At 39.8% G+C, this 26,809-nt stretch overlaps 1 protein-coding gene across 2 annotated transcripts in view; it reads right to left on the reverse strand.

The window, feature by feature from the left end:
* Positions 1–185: 185 nt before the first annotated feature.
* The window catches only part of pigk (phosphatidylinositol glycan anchor biosynthesis, class K), a 38,360-nt gene continuing 11,736 nt past the window's right edge, over positions 186–26,809 (reverse strand). The window contains exons 9-11 of one of the 2 annotated variants that reach the window (XM_006792328.2): positions 25,284–25,456; positions 16,312–16,387; positions 186–1,583 (exon numbers count right to left, since the gene is read on the reverse strand). In XM_006792328.2, the coding sequence (XP_006792391.2) occupies positions 1,467–1,583; positions 16,312–16,387; positions 25,284–25,456 (366 nt within the window). In that variant the 3' untranslated portion in view covers positions 186–1,466. Of the gene's footprint in view, positions 1,584–15,913; positions 16,052–16,311; positions 16,388–25,283; positions 25,457–26,809 lie in introns of those variants that run through there. The other variant, XM_006792329.2, reaches the window with a different exon arrangement.

The following is a 26,809-nucleotide window of genomic DNA, read 5'->3' on the forward strand; positions in this document are numbered from 1 at the left end:
ACTGATTTCAAGGATGTATTTGTGGCATAAATATGCTTAGATTATCAGCTCTGCCAGGCATACCTTCAAGGTTTGGAACAGTAAAAGCAGATTGGGTGCCTTTAAATAGTATTACTCTGTAACACCATTTAAGAGTAATTAAGGAAGCTCAATATCTTCTCAAAAAAAAGAACCAAATCAGGCAGTTAAAGATGTAAATTTATTCCTTTGATTCAGTGTTTCATGTTTAATCAGGGCATCAAAAATTCTCCAGTTCAGGATATAAAAATGTTCCTGTGCTCTCTGACGGTGGAGCAGGAGGAATACGATTACAGGAACTAGAAAATAGGGAAGGAAAAGGAAATAAGAAGAAGTGTTGCATAAATAATGTATAAGAAAAGGTACAATGTGGCTGACGCAGCAGCTGCATTCCAAAACATATGGTTTCATTTCCAACTCCATCTTTTTTCTACTTTAGCTGCAAGGAAGAGTGGCAGCGGACACGCAATGGGTGGGTTTAATCCATATGCTCCGAGCATCACTCACCTCCCTCCAACAATAAGCCTAATGTAGAGTGGTTATACAAGACCAGAAGGGGAGAGAGTACTTCTATGCTGAGGCGTGTTTTCCTCTTTTTACTCCGTGTGGGACGGCCGGTGGCTTACTAGGTTATCACTCACTTATCGCTGCCCTAGCACGGGACGCAGAATGGCTGGGGAAATGGCTGTCCATCACCCAGAATACAATCAGCAGAGTACAAGGCTGGGGAGCTAATGGATGTTTCCACAGGGAGGGCAATTTAGTGAATGGGGAAAGTGGATGGGTCCATCACGAGAGATGGGATTATGTGCGATTGTTATCCTTCACAAGTGTGATATGACGGTCAAAGGGTGTAATGTATCTGGACAGGAGAGACATTAAATACTGATCTCTCTACAGCCCACTCACAGCCAATCAGCCAGCCCTCGTTTCACAATTTCTTTTTCTGACCGAGCAGACATTCTGTGTAGCACTTAAACAAAAAGGCTGCTGCTGCTAAAATATGCAGAGCAACGCGCTCCCAAAAATAAATTAAATTCTTATCTGCAGACTCAGTTTAGTGCATTTTTAACCGAAAACAGTGCAGTTGTGGAATGGCTCGACAAAAACAGAACATCTGACACAAACACACAAAGAAAAATAAATGTTAGTCTTTGCAAAACAAAACCCATAAAATTCTTATAAAATGGCTGTGTGATGCAGTTGTCCTTTTTTTATATAAAACATTTAACGCAGAGCACAAATGTTTACATCTATGAGCTCGGGTCATTTCAAAGTAAAAGAGAAAGAAAAAGGCACCAAGAATCACTCAGTTTCCAAACAAGCAGCAGATGTCATTCCAAACAATTCGGTTTCATTTCCAGGAATATAAGCCTGTCACAAACCGCTCCTTCCCTCAAATATCACGGTTCTGCAGCTTTACATCCAGCGGTGTAAACACAGGAGGCTCAGAAGATGTGTTTGAGATGCTTGATGCCGTAGGTCTTGAAAAACACCAGGAGGATTAAAGTCCACAGGCCCAGGATGAAGCCATCAGGAGGGTGCCAGTCTTTCTGCTTTGGTTTCTGAATCGCAGGAGGGGTGAGGCAGGTAAGGTAAGGTGGGGGGTGGGGGGAGGGAAAGCAGAGGGGACCGGGGTGAGATTGCAGGTTAGTAATAGTGTGTATATTTCTCCTGTTGAGGCCACCGCTGATTGTTCTGTCATTCACGCAGGCAGGCAGGCGCAGAATTGCACGCACACACTCGCTTTATCTCTTCACGCACTTCATGTACACGATCTGCCGTCTCACACACACAAACACGCAAAGGTTCGCACAAAAAAAGCAGGTGGTAAAGCTCATCAGTACACCTCCCCAGTCTTGTGTTTGTCCCATTCACTGCCACATCATCACTTTGTGTATGATTATACTTTTAAATCTCGCTCGTATTAAACATGCATCTCACAAGGAGCACATTTATATGCTAATGTGGCTGCAATATTCTGCAGGGAGATGAGATTTAACCTCTAAAAAATCTTCCTAACTCCACTGCTGGCGACAAAGCTATAGATGGGCTGCGAGGATGCACTTAAGAGATTTCTGTTATCCCTCCCTATACAAGCTGTCATTATCCAGTCGGGAAATCACCAGTCAGACAAGGCATTCCCTAAAGCCAAAACCTGAAAACTTGGCAAAGCGGATGAACACACAGCAGAGTGCTCAAAGTCTGACTGAGCCACAAGCTGTACACACAACAGTAGGACGACATATAGTACTATAAAGCAGCTCCGAAAGTGCTTAGGAGATCTGTGTCTGTGCAGCTTTCCTCGGTACTACTCCAGTATCCAGTACATCTACTCCTTCTGATACACATCAATATTGGCTTGGCACACACACCCACTTGCACATACTGCAGTAGAAGCCAGAGCCGAGCTGACAGCAGACTGACAGGCCCTAGGGGATTAGACACTGGGGTGAAAGCCTAGTCCAAAGTCATTATTACCCACAACCTCACAGCCAGCGTACAGGCAAAAGACAAGTTTTAAAGTTAACTACAACGAACCCTGTAAATCAAGTGAAACCAATAGCAATCTATAATCCTCACACAGGATTTGCTGATATTTCTGCATATTGTTTTGATCTTATGTATTTACAGAGTGATTCATGCTGAGTCACTCTCATCCATGCAATTGTTTTTCTAATTGTATTTTCAGTAAAAGTTTACATGCACAAAGTAGTGACGCATCTGGAAAGCCTGGCTATTTTTCCCACTAATATACCAACAACCCAAAGAACAGTGGAGATTTAGCACTCAGTGAGATGTGGCATGTAATGTCTGCTCATATCTGTCCTCTTTTTTTTTTTTGCTTACTCTTTCATCAGATATTTTTACCAGCTGCAATAGTGTAGCTGGTATTGTTTTCATTTTCTGAGTCAGCCTGTCTGTCTGTGTGTGCATCACCATGCAAATGTGGTCCTGGAAGCACCTACTTTTGTAGGTTCTTTTAGCACATATTTGCGTCTGGCAGATTTTGTGATAAAGCAAAAACTGCAAGATAGTAATGGAACTTTATAGCTGTGTAGTTGAGACTAAAATGAAGACTGAAGTTTAAAGATGGCTGTGGTTAGAGATACGAATCCAGACTAGTCCTTAAAAAACTTATTAGTGCATCTCAAAAAGACCTAAATATTGTGATTCTGCAATTTATTTCACATGAGGTAAACTGATATATTCCAAGTGAAATATTTAAAGACTTTGTTTATTTTATTTTAGTTTATTTACTTATTTATTTATTCCTGCAGATAAATAAAAAATGATTTACAATGTCCACAATCTGAAAAGTACACTCAAGTATACTTTGTATACTCAACACTTTGGGTTGGGGCTCATTTAGTGTGAATTATGACGATCAGGTTGTGGCACTGCTGAGGTGTTATTGAAGCCTGGGTTGCTTTGATGGTAGCCTTCATCTCTATTTTTGCGTCTTTCTCATTTTCCTCTTGACAAATCGGGTCAGGCAAGGTGATCCCACCAAACACAGTAATAGCATGGTCAGCAAACCATTTAGTACTAGTTTTGGCACTGTTCACAGGTGCTCAGCCCTGCTGGTAGAGGAAATCGCCAACTCCATAAAGTCTGGCAACAATTCAGAGCACGAAGCACTCTAAAATCTCCTAGTAGATGGCTGTGTTCACTTTGGACTTGATAAAACACAAAGGATCGGCCACCACCAACACCAGCAGATGACATGTTGCCCCAAATCATCACAGAAACTTCACACTGGACTTCAAAGACCTAGCCTTTCCACTCTTCCTCCAGAGTCCAGGACCTTATTTCCAAATGAAATGCTAAATTTACTTTCATCTGAACAACAGTCCAGTTCTTTTTCTCCTTAGCCAACCTAAGACGCTTCTGAAGTTGCCTCTGGTTCAGAAGTGGCTCGATATCAGACATATTCGACAGATTTATCCCCCCTTTTTTTGCGTCTTGGCTCCACCACCTCAGTCCAGCAGTCCTTATGATTGCGTTTGCATGTACTAAACTAGTTAGAGAAATGCACATATTTGTAATGTTTAAATAGTAATTTACTCCAACTTATAATTAAATATGTTAATAATTTCAGATAGTATAAAGAAAATCTAATATCTGTATTAACTAAAGGGCTCTAAAGAGCTAGAAAAACTGTTTGGGATCACTGGGTACTATTATAAAATCAGAGTATACAGTGTAATGAGTTAATGATGATGCAGATAGAATATTTATTTAATCTAATCCTGTTGACTGACTGGCAGCGTTTCCGTTTTGAAAGTCTTAAGTTGCTTTGAAAATACACTCAAGTAGGCAATGTTATATTCTGCTGAATTTCCCTTCATATAAGCAGTGAGGACTGCTGATTTGGCATAAGAAGAGTGGAATCCTCTGATGTATTTGTGTGTATGTGTATATTAGAGGATAGGAAAGAGTTCTGTACTGTTTGTTGAATATATGCAGTATCTGAAAGAACCACCTGCCAAGCACCAAATGCTGTCTTTGGCATCTAAAACCTCAAACACTGGCTGAAATTGTATAATTCAAATAACTCTGTTACATTAAGATTTGGGTGGGTTTTTTTGCTTGCTAATTACTCTACACTTTGTCCATCAGCCAATTAAATCAAAACTAAACAATGGCTCCATCTCAGTCTTTTCAATGGCCAACTTAATGCTCCTGTTATATAAAGTAGGCTTATTTCATTTTGTGAAGACAGGGTGATGATGATGAAATTGACCCAATGATTATTACAGTGATCCACAGACACGCGCACACGCAAAGCACCTGATTCTATTCATGCATTATTACATGTTTCTTAGAATAACGAATGTTAATTGCTTTGCCTGGTGAAAATGACTCTAACTTCTTATTAGTTTAAAAGCTTTTGGTAAGTGAGGCGAAAACCTAATTTCAGGAAACGTGTGTGGCTGCGTTCTCGTGCCTCATTGCAGTGTACGTCTTCTCAAGGCTGTCGTTTCAATAGAAAGTTCAGGTTACGTGACAACGCTGCCAATTTCTTATGTAGAAAGACCGAGGACAGCAGTAAAAATTGGATTACGTCTGAGCCAAAATTTATTTAACAGCTCAATCAAGTCAAATCAATAGAGCTCCACTGCCATCCAGAATGCTAAAGCAGAGGTGTTTGAAGCACACAACTAAGCTTTAGGGTATTTGTGGACAGATCAAGGCTTGAGGTCCAAGGTAAAGACCTTCCCTTTTCAAGCATCATTTGTACAGCACGCACTGGCCAGAATATTCTGATTGTATTCACTTAAACCACACGCTAGTTTTGGAAGCAAGGTGGGCCTGGGAACGAGGCGGTATTCCCTTCAAATGAGCTGGAGAGTTAGCTGGGGTGGAGAAAAATCTGGTGTTCTCTGCTTGGATTATTCTCCTGAATAAACTGTGAATATTCATTTTAACATCAAAAACAAACATGATAATAAAATTTTTTTAAAGGAGGCATCAGTCACACCAAGTGCGTTTACATGAACATAGGTATAATGTTAGGTGCTTCTGTGGAACGTCCATCTCCCACAGGCAGTACTTTTCCTACATACAGCACATACTGTATCCACTAGCGTTCAGCACTCCAAAAGAAACATCCTTTCGTGTGCCATCGAAGGGGCATATGAAAGGAATAAACCGCCATATGCAACCACAGCAGATGAGGCAGAAGGCCGGAGCTGGAAAGTGAGGTTACGTCCTGTGGAGGTGGGCTGCACGGGCTTCTTAACCATCGAAGGCCACTGAATGAGGTGGGTAACAGAGGGCTTAGATGGTTGGTCAAAGAGCTTTCCATTGTTGATGGAAAAAGCAGTCACTATGGAAGGAGCCGAAGGCAGTGGTGTGGGCATCCAAATGACCAGTGGGCACAAAGCAACATACCGTCCAGTCTGATCAGACTGATCCGACTGCCTCGGCGGCATACACGACTGGTGTGCTGCAATGGTGGAAACATCACCATATGATAAGCAGCAAACTCACCCCACCTAGAAGGCTTCTCTAACCCACTCAGTGCAAGTGCTGCGTTTCACTGACAAGGATTGTAACATCTAGTCCTATGAATAAATTAAAGTGAGCAGAGAAGAAAATGAAGCTGAAAAGAGACATGTTTTCAGCATCTGAATCATGCTTTTTTTGAGATACTGACTAAACTTAGGGAAGCTTCTCAGATGACTGATTTTGGTCTTGTTTTGTCTGACATCAGACATAACAGGCATCGCAGTGGGTGTTTCATCCAAAAATAGCCCGGAGTTAAAGGCCTTGAAGACTTTCTTACTTTCTTATCAACACTATTTACTGACAAAGTCAGAAACCTTTCATTTGTTTTAAATGAGAGAGATTTACTGAATGAGTCAGATTCTGAGGCCAGCTGTGGGTGTGTGTTTTTTTCATGTTACTAAACAACTGTCCATCAAATATGCTCAAGCTATATCCACCGAGTGCTAATGAAACTGAGAAACACTGGTTTTTAGTGTAAACGTGTCAAATAAAAAAAACAAAACACCTTTTTTCCTCTTAAATTTTATTTAGTCATTTGAAATAAATCCATGACTAGAGTATACAATTCATCTGCCTACATGGGTGACAATAGCTTGGATTTGTGCAGAACCCCAGATTAAGACACATTTCTTTGGTTCAAGTGCATTTTACCTTACCTGTACATATTCTGTGGCTACAGTGGTTGTACACAGAGTACCTCTGCAATACTATGTGTAGATATAAACACAGCATGAGAGCTACTGGTCAACACCTCTAATCTAATACTAAGTATTTATACACTTCAAACTCTAACTTCTATTAATATGAGACTAAAAAGATCAAATTAGTCAGATATATATTAACAACGTCTTATATTACCAGCATTAACAGACCATCCATTCATCATCTTAAATGTGTATCCAGAATTCGACATCCAGTCATGGTTTACACAGTGGGAGGTTGGAGCCTATGCCAGCTGAATACATCCTTACTAGGGGGTCAATGAGACAGACAACAGTTCACTCTCGCACCTAAATCCTACCTGCAAAGACTTCCACACAGAAAGGCTCTAGCAGGGGGAACCTTCTTGGGCACCAGGGCTAACGTCTGCACAATACTGGCCATGTTAACAGACCTCTAACCCAAATCTCTCCAAAATAACTATAAAAAGAATTATGCAGTCATGGTAGAGGCTCTGATTTGTCACTGACACTGCAAGCTGAATCCTCACTGTTTCAAAAGACCGGTCAAATTTGACCTGTCTGTTCCAGTTCAGTTGAAACAGAGGCATCTCCCCAAATTCAAATTAAATTTGCCAGCATGCTTGAGTCATCTCCCTCCATTTTTTCCTGTCAAATGGACACTGAGCTGCAACAACAGTGATCTCTCCCACTGAGATGCTGACACAATCACGCAAATACTGCTGTGCCCGTTTGAAATGCCGTGGCAAGGTCACTGATTTAGAAACACATCAACAGTCAATTTATATATATGAATACAGAGATTCTGTGAGGTTTTTCTGTTTTCATTCTCTATCAGAGGTAAATCTGAATTACTTGACAAAAATAGTTGGGAGTCTCTCAGGGGAGGACACAAAAAGGCTGACAGAAAGACAATAAGACTGGAGGATGAGGCGGACCGTGGCTGGATATGTTCAAGAGATGAATGGGAGTGTGTGACTGTCAGGGGGCAGTTGACCTCTGTGACAGCTGTAGGCAAAGGTGTGTGTGACTGTATTTGTTTGTGGGTGTGCATGTGCATCTTAAGACGCAGTCCCTGGGGTGAAGAAGACCAAAGGGAGATGGAGTGACTGTGATAGGAAACCACATCAGCACAGCTGGCAGAGAGAAGCATATACGAAGAAGGTGGTAAAGGGAATATTAAAGATATAAGAAGAGGAGAAAAGACCACCACACCATTTGGCTGCAAATAACTGATTACTTAACTTAATATTAAACAATAATGTGGGGGAGATTTTACAAAATAATCAAACAACTAGCCAAATGTTACTTTTACATAAAGTAATCCTTTAAGTATACTTTACATTTTTGTTTTATTCTTGTGTCTAGTAAGTGTACTTAGCGAAACATTTTACATTTGTTACCTCTGTTGTACAAACTATATAATGGAGACTATAGGGATAAGAGGGAAAAAAGATGCACTTGTTAAGAACAATACCAAATACAAACCTCCCAAAGACCGAATAAATATAGCTTTATATCAGCTGACTTACATATACTGTGCTCTGAAAAAGTCTTGAGCTACTTCTTGTTTTCATATGTTGCTTCTAAGAAGCCAGATATTCTTATCATTTTTTAAAAAGTGCAAAAGTTCTCCAAGCTTTTCAATTTGTTTTGGACATTGGACACCTTTTCACTCATTTTTAGTTCAGTCATTGTGACTAACAAATTTTATAGGTTAGTGTCAAACCACTTAACACTGACTTATAACATTCTTCTATCAAGATTGGAACATGTTGTTGGTCTCAAAGGTACGGTTTTATCTTGGTTTAAATCCTATCTCTCAGAAAGGTCGTTCTCTGTTGCTATGGGGCAACACTCCTCGGCTTCTGCCCCTATTTATTGTGGTGTGCCTCAAGGGTCCGTGCTCGGTCCTGCTCTTTTCTCTTTGTACATGTTGCCGTTGGGATTAATTTTTAGAAAATACAACATCTCCTTTCACTGTTATGCCGATGATATCCAGATTTATTTACCTTTGAAATCCGATGTGACTGCTTCTTTGCAACCTCTGTTCAACTGTTTGCATGAAGTTAAAATTTGGTTATCACATAATTTTCTTACATTGAACGAGAATAAGACCGAAATCATAGTCTTTGGTAGTCACACTCCGCTAGACCAGTTAGCTGATGCCCTAGGCCCTCTCGCTAGCTATCTCTCGCCCACTGTAAGAAACCTCAGAGTGTTCCTGGATGGCTCTTTTAAACTTGAGAAACAGGTGTCCACTGTGGTAAAAAAAAAAAAAAAAACAGCTTTTACCAGTTGCGTCAGATTTCCAAAGCAAAGCCGTTCCTTCCTTTAAAGGACCTTGAAAAGCTTATCCACGCATTTATTACATCCAGATTGGACTACTGTAACTCCCTCTACTCGGGCCTCCAACACTCCTCTCTTCTCTGGCTTCAGTTAATTCAAAATGCAGCTGTGCGTCTTTTAACAGGTACGAGAATCCATGAACACATAACTCCAATTTTAGCCAAATTACATTGGCTCCCTGTTAAATATCATATAGATTTTAAAATTCTTTTGTTCACTTTTAATATTCTGAATAATTTAGCGCCCAGCTATCTTTCTGAACTACTCCACTCATACAATCCCAACAGAGCACTTAGATCGTCCAATCACAGGCTCCTAGCACAACCTAGGACTCGAATGAAGTCGAGAGGTGACCGGGCCTTTGCATCCGTGGCACCTAGACTCTGGAATAACCTCCCTGTTCATATTCGTACTGCCGAGTCTATCCAGTCTTTTAAATCACGTCTTAAAACTTATGTTTTTACTTTGGCTTTTGATTCTGTCTAGTTGGCTGGTCTAGCTTGTTGTGTTGTTACCTATTGTTTGTTGTCCTCTTCTATTGTTTGTTTTAACTGTCTCATGCTTTTACTGACTGTGAAGCACTATGGTCAACACTGTTGTTTTAATATGTGCTATATAAATAAATTTTGATTTGATTTGATTTATAAATTAAAGCATAAAGAGGTACCTAACACAAGGGATGAACCAGTGTTTTGTCTTTAAAATGTGCTTTAAATTGTATATTTAGGCACTTTGTTACTAAGCAGCCTTTCAAATGGATAACTGGTTCCCATTTCTTTATCTGAATATGCTGAAGATAACAAAGTTTGATATTCTCAGGTGATTCTCAGTGGATTACTGATATATCTCAGCATGGTGTGAAGTGTGTCCTTAAACATCTGAGGAAATTGGACAAGTAGAAGACAAAAGAAGTGTTAGGCCTTAAAAAAACAAAATCTACAGCAGAGAAATAGAGGGAAAAAAAGTCCATCAAAGATCTGACTCGGGACCTGAGAGATGCATCTGGTACTTCAGTTGATCCATTCACTGAATCTTCATCAGAAATGGTCTCAGTGGAAGGGTGGCTGTCAAGAAGCTATTCTTAAGGATTGTAAACTTGGAGAAAAGGCTGAGGTGCGGCAAGTTACACAACAACTGGACTAAAAATCAGAAGCAACGCATCTTATGGAGCGAGGAATCCAAATTAAAAATGTTAACATTAAATTAGGAGAGCGTGAAATTAGTTCATGTTTGGAAATGTTACACTTAACTGTTAATGTAAGTTATTTGATTAAGGTATTACTTTTATGTCAATTAACCAATACTCTAAATTACTGATAGAAACTTTGGTTGTATAGCAGCTTTTTAAAGTGGGAAATGTCTGCTATACTCTGTCATTAGATGTGCATAAGAGTTTTGTATCTGTGCCCTATTACCCCAACGTAAAAACAAAATAGAAAAAGGAAATTCAGGTATGAGGGAGGCAGAGGATAAAACTACTAGAAATAGGTAGGTCAGAGGGAAGCAGTTAAGTAGCCAGTGTTCACCGACCTTCACTGACAAAACCCATTCACATCTCACCGCCAAGGACAAGAACCAACACTCAAGCAGCATGCTACCATTACATACACATTGTGTTGTGTGTTCAGTTCACCAGTACAATCAATTAAGAGCTACCCATCTGATTGATCGGAGCTAATTAACATGGGCTTGCAGGATGCTAATGGTCGCTGAGGGAGTTCCGAAACACCCTGCCAAACACTAGCACTCCAAGGTCAAAACTGCAGCAAATTTTATGTTGTGCAAAGCCAAATGAAGGAACAGCAGCTGCTGTGCGATGCCAGGACACTCCACTGTATTGCACTGACATTTAAGCCTTACGCAAGTACTGAAACAGTAATAGTAGTGGGTGCATTAGTCTCTCATAAAGCATGATTTGTTTTGTCTCTCTCTTTTTTTAGAGGATATTATTCATAATTACTGAGCAAAGAAAATTCCAGTTGATATTTGATTAAACAGAGACTGACACAATGAGCCGTTCCTGTGATCCATACAATCCTAACATTCAGCTCTGAAAAGAGTTACTGCTGCAAAGAGGATACTGTAGGAGGATTGGGAGAGGGTTAGGAAGCAGGCGAAGCATTAATTTTCACTGTTTCCATTTTCAATTCTCTAGAGCCATATGGGGTGGCGTCAAGCTGGCAAAAGAACAAATAACAATTTGACGCCAGAGACCAGGACTCACAGCAGCGAGGGAAGCGAAAAGAAGTACAACACACATGAGAGGAAGGGGGAGAAAAAAGAAGAGTTCCTTCTAGTTATTTCCAGAAATGAACCCACAGTGATTTAGCAATGACAATCGGATGAGATGTGTGAATTTGGAAAGAGAAGGTGTCAGGACAAGGGGACTAACCCTGAAAGCACTAGTGAGACAACTGCCAACAGTGACAGGCATTAATCATCTCCTAACATCCACAATTGCAATGAGAGAAGCTTGTCTACACACCATACAGCCCAGCCATATATCTATCTATCTATATATACTGTCAGTCACTTTGACGACTTTTCTATTTACAAGCCATGGTCTGGTCTAATAGGAAATGGAAAAAAAACAACAACAATAAGATATCTGAGAGTACTGAACACTATTTGACAGCTAATCAACAACAAGAGAACTGTCAATGGGCTTGATGGACGTTGGTCATTCTGTTGCAGTACAGATGGACTTTGGAGACGGGCAGATAGATGACTCAGTCTGCCAGGACTCCCATCTTCAATCCAGCAGGAGTGCAGGCTTATAATCAAAATCTCTGTCAGGGGTCACTGGGTTGACGAGTGTGTTTGTCTGTTGGGTGCTGGGTGTAAATATAAGAGGGAGAGGGGAAAAAAACAAAAACACACACACATATATAAAGAGAAGCAGGACGGAGAAAAAATAGAGTGCACCAAGAAATGAAATCAAGTAGCAGACAGCAGCGCTTTAAAGGAGAGCATCTCTGTAAGCCACTGTTTTGTTAGTTTGCTTTTATTTTGAATAGTGAGATTATTACTAAAAAAAAAAAAAAAAAACTTAATTAATAAACTACTCTTATGTGAGAAGGCAGCTGATCTCTAATAGACCAGTTTTTGCCATTTATCTGGGGCAGTCTTCAGCTAATTTCCTAGAGTGCCGCTGGCTGTGGAGACCCCTCCTGTTTCCAATCATGACACTCAATAAGCATCTGACAGGACTCAGGCCTTTGGTCAGCTACATTCATTTCGCCCAACTAACTGTGACTTCTTTGTTCACACTAAAGTCAGTGTCAGCCAGTGATGTTTCCAGCAGCAGGACACAAAGATTTTCTTTTATATTTTGCCATTTACTCGGTTCAGCTGGATTTGACCTCTGCTATCAACACCAATAGTTTAGTGTCTGTTGACATGACGGAGACAAAAAAAGGAACGAATCAAAGCAAACGACAGCAGCTCTACTGTGGCCATTGAAGCCTGAATCAGAAGCATTTCAAATGTTTATCCTTTTCAAATGACTCAAAGTGATCATTGTACCGCTTTTAACAGAAGTGCAAACCACTGTTCTTCAGACCCCTCAAAACAGCTGCTTCAATCCAGGCTTTGGTTCAAAATCCCAAAGCCCATTAAGCATCTCAAAGCACCTTGAAAGCCAAGGTAATTTACTGTAGTAGTAATCTAGTAATATAATTTTTTGGCATCATTAGGCAAAAATCCATAACAATCATTCATTTGATATCAGTGGTCTGACAAAAAATTCTTCCCCTCCTCTAGTCCTTATCCTCAAACCTAAGACAATCTAGTCTAGAAAATGCGGTTTCTGTGTCCAGGCATATCACTCTGATGGTGTAAATATGAGAAATCCTGCAGGAAAAGTTGATATTTACAAAGAGAATAACTGCACAAACTTTAAAGTTCACATAAAAAAGTAATCTATCACAAAAGGAACTAAAAAGTAGATGAGAATAAACAGAAAGAAATGTCAATATCATAAAGTGCTTACAAGACTGACAAAATTTCATGATAGCATTAGCCTCAGGTTGGTTTTAGAGATTGTTGTTATTTTTCTCTGTGAGAGTAAGCTGCTGATTTCATTTTGAATGGCTTTTAATGATTAGCTATTTAAAAAAAGACTAACTCCTGGGCTGGCTTTCTGGCAGTGGCTTGTCAATCATAAACAGCCGTACTCATTAAAAAGAGATGCATGAGCTGCAGGAGGAGGGCTGTACTTTCAAATCCTTAGTATTTCAACCTACGACTTCTCTCAAGTGAGAGAAACAATTGCTCAACTGTCACATTTTGCTCAGCAGAAAAACTGTTGTATTAAATAGTCCAATTTTATTTTCACTTTAATCCATGATCTCTCGAAGGCTTTACACGATGACATCCCATTAAGTTTAGACAGCATGCCTATGACTAAGACTTACTGTAAGGAAGAACTAAGTCTTGAATGCTTATTATAAACAGATATTAAAACGACAAGGTGAATCCATTAAGTGCAGAATACGCTCTGGAGGGACACTGCTAACATAGACTTTAGGAAGCATCTATTATGTAGACAAAAAGGCTTTTTATTAGCATAAAACAATAAAACTGTTTGTGGTGCACCATTTCATTTATTAAATGAACATATTTTAGCTTGCTACTACTCAATCAAACTGAAATATCGTTAATAAAATAAGGTTGTTGTAGCAGACACTGAGCAAAATGAACAATAATTTGGAGTTATGACTGCCCACCTCTTCAATCCAAGTTCATTATTCGTTCTTCCTTTAGCTCTATTTTCTTTCATCACCTCCTGTGGGACTTTTCTGACTATTATGTCCTAAATGCTCCAATATATTCTGAAGCAAGAGAACCTAGTTACAGTGTAATATTACTCAGACTAAAAAAAATATCTTTGTCTGATGAGGTGTTCACTGTGTCTGATCAGCTTGCCATCTTTCACGCTGCATGATGTCAGCAGAACAAAATGACTTTGGATCACTCTTTGAGCCTCAACAAAAGCACAGTCGGATTTTCTGTTTGCCTTTCTGTTTTTTTTACATTAGAGCTCCACATTGTGGAAGCTGTCACTCAATGGAGAAGGTAGAAATATTTTTTGACACGCTGTCTTTTTGCCTGGACGTTGTCAGGTGTTCCACATGTGACATCACCTGTATCATGTATCAGCGTCAACTGTCATATGTCAACTCGTTTTTTGGTCCCAACAGTCTACATTTCTGCTTGATCCATTTTCATGCCTGAATCTGGAATAACAACCTTATCCCAGATAAATGAGCTGAATCTACGAAAGAAAATGAGGGCCTATGGTGCTAATTATCTGTGGGTTTTTCCACTGTGGATGGTTGGTTAACATTTAACTAATCCAAAGAAAGGTTGTACAGGGCTTTCACCAGTCTATTAAAATGCAGACAGCTTACTGTGGCTTGCCTTGGGAAAAATTTGTTTTAATCATAAGTTAATTTTACCAATATATGATGTTGGCCCACATTTATATGAACCTAGATGCTCACTGTAAATATGACCAGCTTCATTGAGTTTAAAATATGTCTAGTAGTTTACTTTAATTCCTTCATGCTGGAATGCCAGAGCTAATCAGTCTGTAGAGATGTTAGTAAACTTCACTTTTAAAAAAAACAGTCATAAAGTTTGGTTAAATCCAAAAAGACTATTTAGCATTTTGACAAATATAAACATTGGCTAAAGCTGTTTGAAGAACAAAGAATAAGAAACAAAAAAGACTGAAAAAAAGAACCAAGTGGCTTAATACAATTTATCCTTCAGCTATCATCTGGCCAATTATTTTCACTAATTAGATTAGGCAAAGCTTCAATGTGTCTGTTTGAACAGGGGTGTCAAACATAAGGCTCAGAGGCCAGAATACGCCCAGCAACGACTACAATCCGGCTCATTGGACGACTTTTGAAAATGTGAAGGAAGGCATCCATTCTTAAATACATTAATTAAGTCATAAAAGAAACATTCCTGTTTTTCCACTATCTACTGTCTGCAGTTTATTTCTTACAACTTAAGCCCAAAGAGTCATGCAGACAGATTTCTTTCATTCACTACAGCAGGATTTTTTTTTGTCATGTAGAAAAACTGAGACATACCGTTTAACTTGCACTTATATTGAGCTATCTCACAGATTAAGCTCAAATTAAGACTGACAGACAGGAAAGTTTCACTGTGTCGGCCCACTGAAGATCAAAGTGTGCTGTATGTGGCCCACAATGTAAAATGACTTTGACAGCATGCAATGTTCAGACAATATGCAGTTGAATAATGCTATGTTAGATGAGTGCTATGCAAAGCTAAAAAAAAACATGTCAGTAAAAGCAAAACTAACTAGATGCTCCGTTCACCACATTTCATCTGATCATCATACATCGCATTTACATGTGCAGGAACTAATTAAAACACGCAAAGATAAACTAAGCAGCACACTCCACATTCAGACTGCATACAAAGTGACTTTTTAGGTTTCCAAAGTTCAATCAAATCTGGTCTTGCCCTGCAAATGCACTGTGCACACGTCGATATTAACGTGTCCACTCTCTGTATTTTAAAAAGGCGGGCAGCTCGCAAGGCTGAACCCCAAATGTAATCACCAATAATGTCTACTCTTGCTCGAGGCAAAGATTAATGTGGATTCTTTACTTTTGTGAGGCATAAGTTGAAGTGGAAATACGGAAATTGTATTTTTAATAGTCTCATAATGGAAAAATCTTACAAGAGTAATACAAGACCAGAGCCGGGCTATTCTGAATGCACAGCGCGCATTCTAAAACTGGATTGAGGAGGAAGAGGTGTTCATTTGTGAAGGTCGACCCGAGTGAAAGTCACAATTCATTTGGGAATGAGGTGAATGCACAATTATTTTCCACAATCCTGCCTATCCTTTCTGCTGGATTTCATGGTGGCCCCTCCACACCGAGACCGGGAGGCAGTTGCATTTCACACTTAGAGATGTCACCATGGAAACGGCACAAAGACATCTGTTGGTGGATGTTGCACATAACTTTCTGTTCTGTGTCCAAATTAAGGAGGAGCATGGACACACTTGAAAATAACAACAACAACAAAAGAAGCAAAACACAAGAGCCAGGGAAGAAAAGAAGAAGCAGCTCTGGATACGCAAACACATAAAAGACACATAAAAGTTGACAAGCATGAAAACTTGCATGAAAGGTATTTGACAAACACCTCATTTGTAGCGACATGAGCTTCCTCGTGCGGTTGAGTATCGGTGTCTTACCTGATGGATGATCTCAGACACTGGCAGCTGGTCCGCGTACGAGTACACCTCTTTTTGCTCCTCTCCATTTACAGGACTGAAAAACAAACCGCACAAAACAGCACGCTTTGAGCATTTACTCAAGAAAGCAAATTGCACTCATACATTTGGCTTTTGTTATGTGGAACACCATCATTCAGTGATGAAGAAAAGCTGTCAGGAAGAGGAACAGACTCAGTGTTTCCGTTGGCAGTCTGTGTGCAGCTCAGGTGTGTGTATCTCTGACAGTCAGTTGTATGCATTTTGATGCAAATGACCTTCCCTTTTTCTCCTTCTAGATAAATTAATGAAAGTTATCCTGGAACATCAGATGAGTGTCAAAATCATCTTTAAAGTAGAGGATGTGATTGGAAGAGATTGCCTGCATATCACTACCCATCACGGTATAATTTATTGAGTCATTCACCAACAAAAATCTATACTCTGAGCAGTCCACTCTCCACATTTTCACTGAAGAAGAAGTGTTAGAAGGGCTTCATACTCCTGAGCCCCCTGTACATTCGCAATGCACTCTGCACTAATTCTTCTAAAACCCCAGTGAACATCGATGCAGAAATCAATGAAGTCAGAGGCAGCTGCACATTCAGCTTCAACACTCATATGGATTGGTTTCATATTTGTTGTTAGCTGGTGTTTGTTGTTTTTGCTCTACAGCAACCAGCTTCTTTTGGGTTCTCATTTTACAGATTTTATATATAGCCACTAGTGCTAAGTCTGTTCTTCTTTGTTTAAATTTGTGTCGTATTATAAAATTTAGTGAGTTTACAAACTGTGGAAAATTAAAATTTGGAAATAATAGCATAAAAAGAGCATTTCATCAGCTCTTGGCTGACTCTACATGACATCGACATACTGTTCTGGTTTACTTTATTCAGCTTTGTCTTCACTTCTCAGTGGTCAATTTAAAAAACCACCAGACACGCCTTTAGTATTTCAGAATAAGGTATCCATCATTCTGAAAGAATCAGCCTAAATCAGGTTGCTCTGAAGGACAAACGTTTAAGCCCATACCTAGGGCTGCTAATTAATCGAATTTTAATCACGATTACGATCTGGGCTTTCAACGATCATTAAAAATGACTGAGCCGATTATTAGCCCCTCCCTCGTGCTTTACTCTCGCGCTGCTCTGTGTGCGAATCAAGCGCACCTCTCTGCATTTAGAACACGTGTCACAACAATTAAGAGCAGCGGTCCCCAACCTTTTTTGCGCCACGGACCGGTTTATGCCCGACAATATTTTCATGGACCGGCCTTTAAGGTGTCGCGGATAAATACAACAAAATAAAACTAGTACCCGTACCGAAAAAAAGAAAATGTATTCATAACACACGTGGAAAGACCCAGGAAAACCGAGTAAACCAGCGGTCCCCGGGCCTCGGTCCGTGAGTCGTTTGGTACCGGCCGCGAGAGTTGAGGCTCAGGTGTGAAATGTATAGTTTTCAGCGTTATTTTGTTATCATTTTTATCGTTTACTCGGTTTTCCTTGGTCTTTTCACGTGTGTTATGAACAGTGTTGGGTAAGTTACTTTAAATTAGTAACTTAGTTACATTACTAGTTACTTCTATCAAAAGTAACTCAGTTACTTCAAGTTACTCATTACTTTCAGAGTAACTAGTTGCTAGGGAAAGTTGCTTAGGGAAAGTTGCTTAGGGAAACCTAGGGAAAGTAACCACGAGAGAAATCCCACACCTGATTCTATCCTAGCCTGCTTTTTACATCCAACACAAAAACTGCAGTCGTGGTGCTTTCGATTGTACTCAGAACTCGGAAATTCTGCCTTCTGAATAGGAAGATGGAGGTAACACCAGACTGCAGATGAGCTGCATACAGAGTTGGACTGGGACAAAAAAATCGTCCCGGGCATTTTGACTAGAGACCGGCCCACCATTATAGGAAAAATCATAAAGCCTTTGAAGGAAAATAAACACTGTTGTGACAGTGATGTACACTGTTCTGATGGTATATATGTATCAATCTATCAATTGTTTGTTGTAAGACTCAGATAACTATTTTTTTAAAAGTGAGAAATTTTAAATGAGAATAAGAAAAGTATTTCCTTGGGCCCCCCTTTCCCTTTTAATGCCCTACATGGACCCCTGGCAACACTTTGCTAGACCCGCCCTGCACAGTTACCAGCTGTCAGCTACTTAGAAAAGGATCCTGGTGTTATTTGTCTCTCAGAAACAGTTCATAACTTCCCTTCAACTCATTCATGTCACCTAAAAGGTAAACCTGTTTCTCCATCACAGCTCTGATGATTCAGTCAATCTCCTGGTTTCATCTTCATGTTTCCCTCTCACCACATAACCAAACCGATATTATGACCAGCAGCTTTACAGCTGTGGCTCCAGCAAACATCAGCTGACACTAGAAAATAATATTAAATAAATTCTAACAACAGCTGATCAAGCTTAAAAGTGCTGCTGTTGTTTATCGCAACATCCGCTGGTTTCCTCTTTCTGGCGCAAAGTGGGCGATAAATAAACAAGAGAGAAAAGCCGATCAGCTGATTATTGATCAGTTTCATGTTTGAAGTAGAAACAGGAGAGGGAGGGTGAGAGGATTAGAGAAGAAGAGGCAGCTGCAGAATAACTCCCTCACAAAGCTGCAGCTTTGTGTCTTTTTCATTCTAGCTGAAGTCCGGGACAAACTGTTCATTTTCACCTCAATACGAAACGCATAATATTTTCTCTGAATACGAGACGATTCCGTTTTTTAGGGGATGGTTGGCAACTCTAATAATTAACCTTATGAACAAAATAAAGTTCAACATCAGTAACATACCACCCACCCAGCTGTATAGAAACTCCGTCATGCTAGCTAGCACGCAGTACGAAAAAGTCAGCATAACGAAAATAAACTCCACCTAAACTTGGTTTATATCTGACCCAGATAGACTGCAGGTCATAACTTCTTACCTGAAGTTCAGTTCACCTGACACGCTCGGACCAGCGGCCGCTTCGGGTCTATCCTCTTGCCTCCCTTTTACTTCATCCACCTGCTGGCCTCCACCACTTGCTAATGTTATTGAATCTGTGGAAGCTCCGCGATAGCCACCACACGAAGTAACGAATAACGCGCCTATCTAAATCCGAGTAACGAGTAACGCGTTCCCGGTTTTGGCATAATAACTAGTTACCGTGCTCGTTACCACAATAATAACGTATAAGTTTCTGTAACGCGTTACTTAATAACGCGTTAGTCCCAACACTGGTTATGAATACATTTTCTTTTTTTGGTACCGGTACTAGTTTTATTTTGTTGTATTTATCCGCGACACCTTAAAGGCCGGTCCATGAAAATATTGTCGGGCATAAACCGGTCCGTGGCGCAAAAAAGGTTGGAGACCGCTGGAGTAAACGATAAAAACGATAACAAAATAACGCTCAAAACCGATAAAAACCGCTGATTAAGAGTACCTGAGGGAAGCTTGGAAAGCTAAGCAGAAGTTATTTGGAGAGGAGAGTGACTGCTGTTGGTTGAAAAGAGAGGTAAGAAAAAAAACCTCAGTGGTGTGGAAACATTATGGGTTCGCAGAGTCAGACGTGGATCAAGTAGACATAGTGTGTAAACTTTGCTATAGTGTCGTAGCTGCACCACAGAGCAACACTGCAAAGTTCACTAAACATAGATGTTTACATTTTTCATTTATTTTTTATATTGCAAACATTTGCACTGTTATCAGTATTTGCACACTATTTTATATTATTTTTTGACAATCTTTAAAGTCATTATTCAATACATTGTTATTGTTAAATAAATATCGTCAAATAATCGAGATCTCAATTTCAGTGAAAATAATCGTGATTATCATTTTTGCCATAATCGAGCAGCCCTACCCATACCTTTGCAAATGTCACAAATCACTAGATATCTGCAAGAGGATCAGTCGAGAATGGCCACAATGTTTCTACAGTCACAATAAAATTATTTTAGTCCAACAACATGAAGAGCAGTTGATCAAACTGTGTTTAAAGGGCAAAGGCAGCGCCCTCACAAGCTACAGCACCATACACCATAAACACATAGTCGTTTGACATATGACAAAAACTGCACCTGTAAAGTAGCTCTGTTAGGGGGCTTGTCTGAATAAATCCATGAGGTACATCAACCTGACAGTCGCCCATGTCCAGATGACAGCAACCTTGAAAGTTACAATCAAGCCTAAAATAAAAATTTCTGACACAAAGTCAAACGGGGCCAGAGCTAAGGTTTGCCGTCAAGTGGAGGTTCAGGAGTGACCATCTTTCGCCAAAATTTAGGTCAGACAAAGTGGGCCACATCTCCTCTGTGAGCCATCATGACACACCTCCAGCCACTTGATGATTGAAACCTGTTCTTCTATTTGTGTCTTTCTTCATTCAAAGTTACTTTTACCCATCATTTTTCTCTCTGGCCATTTCATGTCACACTGACACAGACACACAGTCTCTTCTTGCGTGTCATGAAGAGAAGAAGATGTTCACACAAAACAGATAGTAGTAAAGCGTATGGACTGGTAAGCAGGGAACCAACTTCCTGCTGAGCCTTCGGTGCGTGCCAAGCTTCTCTGCCACAAGAAACATGTCACTAAAAGCACAGATGTGTCACCCTTTTTTTCTTAACATGAGAAATGAGCTCTAATTCAATTCAAACTACTTTCTACTTTATTTTCCACAAAGACCTTTTTGGAGAGGCATTATAAGTCCCCTCTGCTTATTTAAAGGGATGTGCCTGCATTCATCCCCCACCTCTCTAGTTCTGATATCAATGCCAGCTGCAGTCTTTAGGTTAAACAAATTTCCTTTTTTTTTTTACTCTGCCAGCAGCTCAAGCAGTTTTTGCAGACACAATCCAGTCCTGCAGGTCACAAATTACATTAAGTATATTTTATACTCAATGGGATATGAATTCAGCTTAATTTGATAGTTGTAATTACTCTGGGAGCTCGTGTAGCCCAGAGGAGGACGTGTTACGGTCAACAACCACCGATGGCTGAGAGTGAGGAACTACACAATGTCGTTACAGTGTTAAGCTTTTGTATAACGTTGCGGATCGAGAGGGTCCATTAAAATGTCTTCACCATCAAGTGCCATTCACTTATTGTAAGGGCTTGTTCTGAGGAAGAAATTGATGTTTAGAAATGCACGAGAGGATATGGCAGTGAGAGAGGCGAAAGCGAGCTAGAAAATGAGACAGGCACATGTGTACACTCGCACACATGTACACATCTTCTCTAAATGTCCTCCTCCACTTGTCTGAGAGGCAGAACGAGCTGACAAAAGTGGATTAAAGCAGCACTATATTTAATAACAGCTTGTTTCCGAGGACATCTGTGATCTTCTCTCTGTGGGAACACACTGAGCTCACCACAACCCATTTTCAGGTCTTATGAAACACAATTTTCTAACTTTCGCAACGACATCTGGACAAAGGTTTCATAAAGATCCAGTTTCTGACATCGATTTAGCGATTGCTTTTTGAGATGATCCAGAAGTGCTGGCAAAAGGGTGAAGGTTGGTTTCTCAAGGGAGTGCCAATTCATGGGATTTAATACTCTTAAAGCATGCAGCATGGTTACTTTAAATAGGGTTGTAAATAAAGATCAATTAGAGATCAACACTAACTGAATATACTACATTTTCTTGCTTATTTTTTCTTTCAGGCATTCATCACTGTTTTCAACCGTGCGCCCAGCACAGACATGTATCAGATACAGCAGGTTTGGACATCAGCTGGTCTCCCTTATACAAAGGCTGCATGATATTCAATTGCACCATTGTGCAGGTAATAGTCTGGTGCCTTCTGCATGCTCTATCCACATAGCTCCCTCACCTGAACCACAAAGAGTAGTTTCAGGAGTGCAAACACATTTGAAGAGGACTATTGCTTGCTGTTTGCTACACGTGACAAAGGACAACTGTGGAAAATATCCCGACCCGTTTCTCCCAAACCTGTCCAAAATTCATGTGTGAAAAGGGCTTACCACAGTACAAAGATAAGCTGGTTTCAGCTCCTCGCTTTTCAAATGTGAAAACCCATAAAAATGTATTTTCTTCTATAAAAATAGCAAAACAGTCTAAAGAATCGCTTTTTCTTTTTCAAACAACAAAATCAATCAACTGAGGTAAGTGATGTTAATAAAACCGAGAGCAAACCTGTGATGCCCCCCACCACCACCACCACACTAATAATTACAGCCTCAACTGCCTTATTGTTTGGCACTCTTGCTCATCTTTCTTTGATTCAAGTATAGAGAGACACTTTGCATTTTAAACAGGCATCTCTGCATAAATCTGGGCTCTCTATTCCTGAAATTCATTAGCCCTGCAAATATATATTTTTTGTGTTAAAATGAAACCTTTTCTTTCCTGACACACACCTTCTAACATTTAATCTCAAAAAAGAAAAAAGAAAAATCAGAACATATTGAGTGCTAAGACTTTGCAAGACTGTCAAAAATTGCTTTTTTAACTCTTATTTCATGGCCAGTTATGGATAATCAGCCTTTGAATAGTCTAATTCCATTACATGTAATATTTTACACTGGTAAAACCTTGCAAACACGTTGAAGCCTTCCATTCACAAAGACCCGTTAATAGGTTTTAAACATCTTCACACGTTAAATTATGAATAATTATTTATTAATGCCAACGCTGATGACTACATTAATTTAAATTATTGCAGTAATGAGGTCATGGCTATTATTTTCACATGCTTGTATTGTAATCTCCCCACTGCTACAATGCTGTCCAGACCCAACAGAAGCACGGAAAGCAACTTCCTGTCACCGCATTATCAGTCAAGTCCGAATGTGGCTGAAGAAACACCCTGACAGGACGTACAAAATGACAATAAATGTTGTTAGTCTTCCCAACATCAACAAAGTACAAAGACGCTGCAAGCACTTTGGTGAATCAGTAAACTTAGTGCTGTTAAACTTCAAATGAATCGGGTGATTGCTGGTTCTTACATCAGAAATGGAGATAAAACGTCTCTCTCTAGGACTGAATTAGGCCAACAGCTAGCTCAATAACATTGTGTTGGTGTTTCTGTGCTGCATGAGGATCAGCAGGACTAATGTGCTGGCTGTAATCGATATTAAAGTAATAGGGGAAGTTGTGTGCAATGAGTAACTTGCCCGGGGCCACAAACCGCCAATGACTAAAATCAGTATTGCAATTGCCTCTAATTACTAATTAGCAGCCAACCACATTAGATTCTTTAATACTTCCCAGTGGTTCAATTAAAACACAGTGAATTAAATTAATACAAAGGGTTGGGGGAGTGGTGGTATTATCATTAATAAAGTTAAATTCCCATTGCATCTTTAGGTTGAACACAGTAAACATCTGTTCCTGCAGCTTAGAGAATCAGTGTATGGAAACTGTTTGCGATAGCTGTGTGCTTCCTAAAACTCCTGATGATTGTGCTTATTATGGCATTAGTGGAGCTTGGTGATAAAGCAAACAATACATCGTGAGGCACAGAGAAAAGGTTTGACAGCTCTCTACAGCCATCTAGTGGCTCAACCTATTTATCACAAAATGTAAGCATGCACCAATTTGGATATGTGCAATTCACCACAGGGTAGCGCCACAGATAATCTAAAGCAAACACTGCTCATTACTCACTGCCACTTATGAAGACAGACTGCATTAAGTCTGAAGGCTGACAATGAAGATGCCCAATTATGAGCTCCGCTTCTCTCTGAAATAATGCTTTCAGTGTCATTATTGATTATAAAAGCAGTAAATGCGTTCCTAATGAGCAGCACCATTACCCAAGACAAACATGTCATTGGTCAACTTTACAATCAGGTCTTAAAACCACCACATGGTAGTCATAGTGACAGCCACTGAGTGCTTTAATCTTCCAGAAATAGGCCAATCAACACGTCATTAGCAGAGGAATCAATATCACTGATGGGAGGTGTACTAAACAGAAATCAAAGGCTGGTTAGTTGGAAACTGAACACAAAATGAATTTGGCTGCTGGCAATGAGGCTGGCCTAAATGAGAGTATTTTATAAGGGTCGCCCCCCCCCCCCCCCTACACACACACACACACACACTCTTTTTCAGCACATGCAACACTCGCTTGTTGCCTACCCCTTTTTTTTGCAATGATTACTACATGATTATTAAAAGTAATGTAAAACTGTAACCACCAGGAGGCAGTGTTATATACCAGTGGCTATTTCAGATATTTATTTTTCATCATTTACTCAAAAGGCTTTGCCTTATCCAGGTCTTCATTATACATAAGGCTGTCTAAATGACTTGCTTAGTAAACAAAGTTGACACTGACTTGCTGTACCCTCATGTCATCATGAAAGTACAGCCCAGCCCATGTTCAACTTCATTTGATATCCCTTTAATATCTACCTTTAATCTCCCTTTCTGTTGTTACCTTTAGTTCATTTTGAAAAGCTGGAAACAATTTGTAAACAACTTATTTTTGCACAAGTATCTTTACACATTTGGGAAAACAGTGGTGCCAAGATAATTGCAATTGTATGCAATGAACTCGCAGTGTCATTGCCTTTGAAATGATTGTTTCAAAGAGGGGGACAAGGTCTGCAACCACTCAACCTCGGTCCATCAAGAAGGTGATAAAACGGCAATAAGTTGGAAATTAGATGCAATCTGATAATACAGTGATTAACTACCATATTTAGCTGAAAAGAAATTGCAAATCTGTAGCCATTTACATATTCAAAGTCACATTAACTTATACTACTTAACAGATTACTTTAATTAATTGCCCAGCCTCATAGATCAAAATGTTGAGTGTGTTGCAGACCTCTGCTACTTTTTTGCCAAATGCAAAGTTAATCACCAGGCAACCACTGATTTTTAGTTTTTAGCAGGTTGCCATCCTGTTTTTATTCTAGTTTCATTGATGCATACCTTTTTCCATTAACAAAAAAAACTAATAAATTCAACTTACTTCTCCTCCATCTGCTTGATGGGGTCAGTCAAGTTGATGGCATCCATGGTGAGCTCAACTTTGCGGACACTACCAAAGAAATCTGTGATGAGAACACTTCCAGGATCTCTCAGGAACAGGTCAGTACGATGGCCTGGAGTGGACACACACTGACTCTTTGGACACACTTTGAACTGTGGAGGCAGAGACAGCAAAAATTTCACATTAGGAATATTCAACATTGTTCTAAATTAGTGGTTTCTGTCACGTTGGATCTCTATTTGGGAGCCAGTCAGCTAGTCCGCTGACAGTTGCTGAGGGAAACGGACAATTTTCTGGACAACAGATAACACAATTCCTAATTGGTTGATGGCACTCTGGATACAAGCAGACTGCAAATGGAAACCACCAAGCTTTGTGTCCCAGTGTCCTATGCATGCAGATTCTGGATATGTACATGAAGATATCTGTTTATTCAGACTATTTAGAACAAAAACAACTAACAATGTCTCTCTAAATATAAATATTCTCCTCATGACAATGACAGCTTTAGCAGCAGCATAACTTGCAGTATTGTGTCTTTGTGCAGGACAACTCTGCACAAAGACACAATACTAGATTTATTCCTTTTTGCACCACCAATTCCAAGTTCCAGTTGCAGCTAGTATTGAGCTGTTGCTCTGGGAGGTGTGACACCGTGAGAAACAGATTAGAGGCACTGTGCCTGACATTTGTGCATGTCCTTGTCAATTACAATTTTTAGCAAACTTGTTACATTACCGCTTGTAAATGAATCCTATGTGAGTTTATCAATGTGTTGTTTTCCACTTGAAAAGAATATAAAAATCACATAACTGAAGTCAACATTATTTCCTCAGCCAGACAGGACTTGAAAGGTACAGCAAATGGCACGCCTTTGCAGCTTGGAGAAAAAAAAAAAAAAAAAAAAACAAGAACGAAAACTCAGAGGGCTCATCCAGAAAATCCATAGTATTGATCCTTAATTCCCTGAAAAGGCACAACAGAGAATCTACAGAAACAGAAAAATTGGAAGAAAAAAATAATAAGCATGTGTCAAAACACACAGAGTGCCAGAGTAACGATCTGAGGTGCTTTGAGCATAACTCCGGGTGACACAGATGAGGAGTGGTCCTTGTGGCCTGAATCGCTGCACGAGGCTAAAAGATGAAAAAGGAAGTGCTGCTGAGACTGAGTCATGGACCAGAGCAACATGTACTCACCATTCCCACCCTGATGTGTCAAAGGCCAACGACTGCAACACTGTATCAGATATTCTGTTTCAAGTGTGACCTGTGTGACTTTTATCTGACTTCTTTTGGACCACAGACAGAGGAAGAGGACAGCGCAAGAAAAACACTGCTTCAGGTATCAGAAGTGCTGATTGCCACATCCTTCCTTTTAAAAGCTGACTTTCAAAAAAGTCAATCTAATAAAAATCTGCACACCTTTTTTGTTATGTTCTGTTGCAGTAACTACAAATGAATTTATAACAAATAAAATGATGGTGTTCAAAATGTGAGACACCA

The sequence above is a fragment of the Neolamprologus brichardi genome, chromosome 18 (assembly GCF_056152115.1).
Source record: "Neolamprologus brichardi isolate AB-2024 chromosome 18, ASM5615211v1, whole genome shotgun sequence".
Lineage (NCBI taxonomy): Eukaryota > Metazoa > Chordata > Actinopteri > Cichliformes > Cichlidae > Neolamprologus > Neolamprologus brichardi.